General features: G+C 32.0%; 1 protein-coding gene across 6 annotated transcripts; it reads right to left on the bottom strand.

Moving 5' to 3' along the window:
- Positions 1 to 794: 794 nt before the first annotated feature.
- On the bottom strand, positions 795 to 6,647 carry LOC127134715 (uncharacterized). Of its 6 annotated transcripts, none has more exons than XM_051061821.1 (13): positions 6,382 to 6,647; positions 5,301 to 5,489; positions 5,033 to 5,102; positions 4,297 to 4,493; positions 3,232 to 3,307; positions 3,057 to 3,140; positions 2,889 to 2,968; positions 2,656 to 2,782; positions 2,122 to 2,181; positions 1,961 to 2,011; positions 1,698 to 1,856; positions 1,465 to 1,597; positions 795 to 1,280 (listed from the first exon to the last, which is right to left on the bottom strand). In XM_051061821.1, exons 2-13 carry the CDS (start codon positions 5,456 to 5,458, stop codon positions 1,117 to 1,119), a joined length of 1,359 nt encoding a protein of 452 aa, XP_050917778.1. In that variant the 5' UTR covers positions 5,459 to 5,489; positions 6,382 to 6,647; the 3' UTR covers positions 795 to 1,116. The 6 variants fall into 6 exon arrangements, with proteins under 6 accessions (XP_050917778.1, XP_050917780.1, XP_050917779.1 ...); XM_051061823.1 differs by having other exon boundaries at positions 5,301 to 5,465; XM_051061822.1 differs by lacking the exon at positions 6,382 to 6,647 and adding an exon at positions 6,253 to 6,366 and having other exon boundaries at positions 5,301 to 5,465.
- Between the last annotated feature and the right edge of the window lie 1,163 nt (positions 6,648 to 7,810).

Here is a 7,810-nt window from a genome sequence, read left to right as displayed (position 1 = left end):
ATCATACAATAAAGCTTCTATATCATAGATGAAATGAGATTTAGGCTTATCATAAATTTGTATCACAAAAGGGATATATTTCTCAAGAAAGTCCTCTAAGATCACATCAATTTGAGTTTCTTCTGTAACTAGTAACTAGGCCATTAACAACAAGAAGGGAATTTGCGATGACTTTGATTCGAAACACATGATAGATTAGATTTCTTGGTGGCTTTGAGTTCTTAACGAAATTGACAAACCTTGAATTTCATCATGGCATTGAAGTGTTTGTGGATTTGTCCCATACTTCATGTGCGTGTTTGCATGCAAAAAAATCAAGGAAGAACAACTTTAGATACTGTGGAGAGCAACTAGAAGAGCAAAGTTTGATCTTACACAATCCAAACGAAATGATGGGATTTGCATATTAACAACAAATTTATGCATTTTGCTAGTGAGAATTACTCCTTCCACCTTTTGATTCTGCCGAAAAAAATAAATATTGTGTAACTTTATTGACAATTTGTGGCCAATTCATGATGTTTAATGAGCTTTATGAGTTTGCATAGACTATTTTATAATGAAAAATAAAATATATTTAAATTATTTTTATACATATTATAATTTTATTCCACAAGTTATCTTTAAAAAATTGAAAAAAAATTGGTATAAAATATCATTAGCTATTTTGATAACAAAATTTATACCGATAGATAGGCTCAAATAGGTCATACAAATATGCTCAATCTCTAAAAACTTCAACTTGTAAGTGTTGTTGCTTCAAAATATTTTCTTTAAAGAAAAATGCAAAACTGTAGCAAGAAATCGCTCTTTATTCGTACTTTCTTTTTAATCTAACACAAAATTTAGTACTCCATTGTTATATATATTTTTTAGTTATGCTATATCTTTCATTTCAATCAGATATTCTGTTACATGAAATACATTTCACTACATCACTACATGTTAGTAAAATAATTAACGACAATTCAATAAATATACACAACTTTGCCAGAAAAGTTAAACTTTTGATGAGTCAAAACAGATGAAATTTTCATGTGTGACTCACACCATTATCTAGGTTGGAGAAGAGATGGTAATTATCTTCATCATCTACACAACTATGTCACTAGTGAACTATGCCACCAGTGGTGCTGTCAAGGAGTTGGAAGGATGGTGGAAATCCATTGTGCAAGTTACTATCACACCAAGTAATGCACAAACAGAAGGAACAAGACCCAAGCCCAACCTTGTGATTGAAGGTGGGAACTGATGAATTACCAAGAGATGTGGAGAGACATCTGCATTCATAATTTGAAAATTTATAAGTGTACATAAGTTGGGCCGGATCTAAACCCGGATTCAACAGAACCATACTCGTGACTCTGACTAACTCTGCGCTAGTGGAGACTTAGTGTACTATGTGTGTACAATAAAATAATTAAAAGCATGATACAATCTATAAAAGGAATTTAAGAAACTTACTTTGATAAGACTGAAGAATATATAAAGCAATCCCGCACGACATTTTGTCCATAAAGCTCAATGATCCAATAACAAAAGCACAGCCATTAAGATTCTCTCCAATTAGAAAATTTTGCATGCTTACACCAGTTACCTATTATTGACAAGAGAAATGGTCTTCAAAACAACCGAAATAAACGATAGAAGATTCTTTTTCTTTATAGACATCTAATCAAGTAAAAATCAGATTATACCATCATGAGGGCATTTGCTATGCCAATAAATACTGAAATTATGTACATGGCATAACTCATATGCTTCGTTAAAAGCATGATCACTGCGCCACACAAAATCCAAAGAATGCATCCAGCAGAGAAGTAAGCCTTGAGAAGTTTGCCTGTCCATGCAATCTCCTACAAAAGAGTAAACAAATTTAATGGCGGAGATCGACAAAATCAAAATATATTGAAGAAAAATATATATCTATCAATTAAGGATAGATATTTAAGACGCGAACCTGTAATGCGATAGATACAATGAAACTGCTGATGTATATGATAGCAGGAACCTATTCAATCATCATCAAATAATGTTATGAGTGTCATCGTAGTTCAAACTTCAAACTGTATAATCATATAAAAAATGAAATGACTAAAATGGACAGAATTTGTTGTGTACCAAAGCTTTGGCTGATTGAGCCATTTGTAGGTCATTGATCACATAGAAAGCAAGGTAGGCCTGAAAAATAACTCATTTTCCATCAAGTTTCTATATACTATCAAATATATATAGTGCATCTTTGAATTAAATTATTTGAACTTATCTACTTGCATATAAAGACTAGTGAGACTGTTTCGGAAAGCTTATGGAAACAGCTTATACTATGTCCATGAACTGTTTTTAACTTATTTCCATAATCGCTCTAGGGTAGTTTATAAAAATTGAAAAATTTATTTAACTGCTATAGAAATTGCTTATTCATAATCACTTATATAATAAATGCTTATGCCATTCGCACTTAATTAAACTGTTTATCTATCTGTTATCTTTCGTTGGAAATTCAACGCAGCCATGAAGTTTCAGTTTTCTTCAAACTGTGTTCCTAAATGTGTCTTCCTCAAACACAATTCAATTCAATTTGTGAAACATATTAAGCCTCTCATCTTCCAAGATAATGAACACATAAAATAAAGAGAGGAAAAATATGGTAACCTGAGAAACGTTGAGAGCTAATCTCGTGAGTACATAAATAATAGCAACTTGGTAATATAAAACTCTCTTGAACCAGTAAGCCCATGAAATCCTCCCACGAGCCTTTCCATATATGTCCATTTGCAAACTAAGAAGAAAACATAAAATTCACTTTCTCACAATAACTTAAAGGAATGAAGCAGCCTATTCTATATGACAGTTTTTATAGCGAAACAATGGACCTCGAAGCACACCTGGGCTCTTTCGTCGCAAGATGAAATATGCCCACAAAGCAACATCCTATAAAAATCGAGACATATGCAATCCAACGGTACTGCTCATTTGAAATTAGAACAAAGTGAGTATACTCAACAATGTATGTTCATTGATAGATCCAAAAAAAAAATACATCGTAAACATACCTGATTCTCAACATTAGCATACGTTTTTCCATTGACGACAGTGAAAACTATCAAAGCAACTGCATATAAACTCAGGTTGGCAACCTATAAAGATATAATTATATGCGTTAGTAATAAATACGAACATGCAACCTATTTCTTTTATATCTATAAATAACTTTATCTAGAAGTTTACCATGGTAAAAGCATTGCGACAGCTAGCCAATGCGACTCTGCTTGTTGCGTTCAGCGTGATGCAACTCACCATGGACCTTCATGAAACAATTCAAGGAAGACCATAATGAACATGACTTTAAATTGAAGGGCTGGGAAACTGTGCTTTTCATTTACTACTCCTTATCTATTCATTTGAATGATAATTCTAAACAAAAAATTTTAAGACAATATCTTGAGACAGAAATCACATATATATCAGATTGGATAGGGACTATTTAGGGCCAGTATGTTTTTGACTTAAAAAAAATGGATTTTTTCTTTGTATTTTTGAAAATGGATTCTACAAAAATGTTTTTCAAAATATTAGAAGTTTTTTTAAATTTGTTTTTTATAAAAGAATTTAAATTTGTCATTCTATAACATAAATATACATTATTGAATATCAAAACATAGTCAAAATCACAATTTTTTCAAAAAGTTATATCTCAAAAATGATTTTTATGAAAAACTATTTGAAATAGCTTCAAAATTAAGTGATTTTTTAAAATTTTGATATCCAAAAAAAGTTTCGATAAAATTATGAAATAGTTAAAATAACATTTTAAGAATAACTATTCCAACCAAATTTTCATTTGAAACTTTTATTAAAAGTTTCTTTGTAAATTTATTTTATATCAAAATATGTAACACTATAAAAATCGTTTTTAAAAAAAGGCAAAACAAACGGGCCCTTAGTTCGAGAAAACTTTTTCATTTTCATTTTAATAACAAATGTTAGAAAACAATGTTTGCTTTCAATTAAAATGAAAATCACATAAATCACAGTTTTGAAAGGAAACACTGATGTTTTCAATTATGTTCTCATAGGTTTGAGAAATTGCTTTTTTTGTTTTTCCTTTTTCCTTTTTAATTGAAAAATGATCCCTTTTTGGTTTTGTGTACAAATCATTAAGAAAATGATGCAGAGTGATTCCAAACACTAAGAGACCAATATCGAAATTAAAAATGAAAACAGAAAGCTTTTTCAAATCAGCTATTCCTAACATTTACAAAAGAAAAAGATAAATTTGAGAAAAGTTATTACATGTGTGAGACCTGAGTAGCAGCCCACCCCAAGTTGAAAATTGCTGCAAACACGCTGTAACTCACGGTTTCAAAAGCAGTTGAATCAGAAGTAAGAATTGTGCATGGTAGACAACGACCAAAAACTGAAGAAAATGAAATAGCCACCAATAAAGATCCGGCACCATGCCATATCTTGAAACGTCCAAATCTGTCTATCTATCAAGCAAGATAACAGAAGTAAGCGTTTCTATCAAAATAAGATCTGAAAAGCGAAAAAAAACAGATAAGGAAAAAGAGAGCAGCACCAAAACCAGACAGAGTGACAAACTATTAAAGTTTCTTAAAATCATAAGAAAGTAAAAGCTAGATTAGCATTAGCTCAATCAAATGGTGTTCAGTTCGTGTACATCCAAACTAAATGTTGAAACTCACAAAAATTAAAATAAGAGTGTTTGGATGATGCAATTGAAGAATTTAAGTGAACATAACGATTTATAGTTAAATTTTACACAATAGTTATGGTTTTATAACTATATTTGAGCCAGAATTTTATGCAATAATTAAGGTTTTATAAGATGATATCATGTAGCTAGAAAACATTGGGTAAACTCAGCTTAAACTCCAAAACAAATATCTGTTACCTATGTTATAAAAGATGATTATATTAGGAACACGCGAATGTTCTTAGTGACGGAAGAATATAAGCATTTCCCTGGTGTGAAAAGAAAAAGAAAAGAAAAAGATTGTTTAAATACCAGTTCACCAACAAATACAGTGGCAAATGCATCAGCCACTTGACCTGAAAGCATCACAATAGCTGCATTCCTGTGAAATGGTGAAAATGAAGAAAGAAATGTAAAGGTAACTCTATGTGGAAGCCACAAACAACAGTAAACGTTTTCTCGAACCCTCCATTTCAGTATTACATTACCTCAATTAACAAGCAATTGCACAAAAGTTAACTACACTAGTCGAGAACAAGTGCAAAATCTTAAATAGAAACAAGTTGAGCATATATTGCACCTTGGTGAAAATCCAATATCCGTTAAGAACAATAATAGATAGGTGAACCAACAAGCAGCAGTTATGTCATTGAGCATGTGTCCCATGCCATAACAAAATATAGGCCCTCTTCCAAGGGCTTTGGTGAATGCAGCTTCTTCTTCAACAACATTATCCATCAACGCCCTTTAGATGAAAACAAAAACAAACCTATCACGTATCAATTAAAGATTTTAGCTAGCAATCTTTCTTGAAGAATGAGCATTGTTTATGTAGCAAAATACAGAATAACCAGTATTGTTTAATAGCAGTTATGGAGGTGCTATTGCGTGGCCGAATTTGAACAGATCGCTATTGTTCAAACAAATCAACAGTGTGCACTGATTTTGCAAAGACATATCTGAATTTCAACATATTATGCATAGCTTTAACTCTATTACCAAGAAAAAGAAAAGGTATCATCGGAATCAAAATCAAGAATGAAAAGCATATGCATAACCAGGCATGCATGAAGTGTACCAACATTAGAGCTAAATGCATCCACTATCATTGAAGTTTTTATTCAGGTTATTCACCAAAACTGAACTTCTTGATGCCATATTGGTCAACCAATTAGGAAAAAAGTGAAATCACAGAGATTTATAGCATAAAACATTAAAAATGTCACCTAAAATCATATCATATCGCATATTTATAGCATATAAAACTCAAAATAGAAAGCTATCCACGTCGCTCAAATCGGTCCAAATTACAATTGCTAGGTTCAAGAAATCTCTGGAATGGCATAGCAACTGCAAATGGGGGTCATGCAATACAAAAAATCACAGCACAACGGTGACAACAAACACAATTTAGAATCTTTCATTTAAAAACCTCTTTTGAGAAGAAAAAACAAACACATTGCATGCATAACCAATGAAAAACACTAACACTAACAATATCCAATCCAGAAAAAAAACCATTAAACTCAAACCTTTTTCAGTACCGAGAATCACAAAACGTTAAGCACACAGAATTCAACACATGCAAAAGAAAAAAAAAACAAAAACAACAAAAGAATCAAAAATAGGCAAGTTCATGAGAAAGATTTTTGATCACATACAGTACAAAAATAGGAATTTAAGACTTGAAAGCTACGCAAAGCGAGAATTCCGTCCAGACATCACTCCATGTTGAAATTGAAACGCATCAAAGGGGGTCCAAACAAAAAGATGTGCATAGAAAAAGAAAGGAACATAAAAATGAGTTTTCAAAAATCAGTGGCACACTTTTCAAAAATAAAATAAAATAAAATAATAGCGTTGGAATAAATATAAAATAGTATTATAGATAGATAGAAAGATTCAAGAGTTTGTTTTTGTTGATATCAACTCAATTTTGATAGACTATTGCAAGCGGTTGGGTGCAGTTGTAGGATGCATGGTATTGTTGACTGTGACCAATTTGGTTTAGTGGGATTCTGTCGAATGACAATAATGTCCCTCATGATTTCCTGCGTCGTCCAATGGACACGTTATCATTCACGTTGACAAGTGGTACTTTATTTTTTGAACGACTACCTACTTGTCAATGCATTCCATCCATTTTAATTTTGCGTCATGATAAACATTACACCAAACAGGTAGTGTGCAGATTTTTTTTATAAGAGAAAGAGAACATGGAATTAAATAGAGACACGAGAAGTGGTCACCCTTTTATATCCAATAAAAAAACAAAACGATTCAACGATAAAACTCAAGTAAGAAACGAGAATTACCGTCTACTTCCAACACTCTAGGGAATTATAACACCAATCCGATCAAAAAATTTCCTATTTTTTCTAAATAAAACATTGAACCATTTCCATCTTTATCATGCTCATAACATCCAAGTTCTTACGAAACTCCCTTTAAAAAAGATTGTATTCTTATAAGATCAAATTGACCAACAAAAACTTAAACCAAAAAATCAAGAAGAATTTGCGGAGTTAATACCATAGAGTCTATGCAACAAAGAACCCATAGGAAAAACATCGCCCACTCCAACCCACTCACACAACTTGGACCAAATAAGATTAGAAAAAAGGGTAAGAACCAAACAAATGATCAATGTCCTCTTCTACCACAAAGCATAAAGGGCAAACCACATTGTGTGCATCTTCAATAATATCTCGTTTCGCCAACTCCATTCTCATGGGCAATTTGTTAAGAAGTAAATGCCGCCCAAAAATATGAATCTTACTCGAAACTTTAGATATCAATAAACAAGCTAACGCCTTTGCTTTCGAAGGATCCACATAAGGCACCACAACACTAACTTCAAAGATCCTCTTGTAACTCACTTTAACCTAAAAGTCATTTTTATCCCTCCACCACATGAAGCGATCTTCAACATTATCAATAAGCTTCACTGAAGGTTAGAAAAATACACAAAGGGAGGGGGTGAATTGTGTATGCTAATTTTTTTTTCTACTTTTGATGAACAACTTTAGAATCTGAACAGGCTTAGAGTCTGAACACAAAGTTAGGTTGCAGCGAAATAGTAAACAGTCA

This window comes from Lathyrus oleraceus, chromosome 1, assembly GCF_024323335.1.
Source record: "Lathyrus oleraceus cultivar Zhongwan6 chromosome 1, CAAS_Psat_ZW6_1.0, whole genome shotgun sequence".
Taxonomy (NCBI): domain Eukaryota; kingdom Viridiplantae; phylum Streptophyta; class Magnoliopsida; order Fabales; family Fabaceae; genus Lathyrus; species Lathyrus oleraceus.
Note: the sequence above shows the minus strand (reverse complement) of the source record. Positions and strands in the feature narration are given on the sequence as shown.

Bases quoted from the DNA above. Each gene is read 5' to 3' on its own strand.
- LOC127134715 (XM_051061818.1), bottom strand. From the start codon at position 6,241: ATGGTTTTTTTTCTGGATTGGATATTGTTAGTGTTAGTGTTTTTCATT. The intron at 3,141-3,231 runs GTAAACTTCTAG...ATATCTTTATAG, and splicing joins GTCGCAATGCTTTTACCATG to GTTGCCAACCTGAGTTTATA. The intron at 2,182-2,655 runs GTTACCATATTT...GTTATTTTTCAG, and splicing joins TAGCTCTCAACGTTTCTCAG to GCCTACCTTGCTTTCTATGT.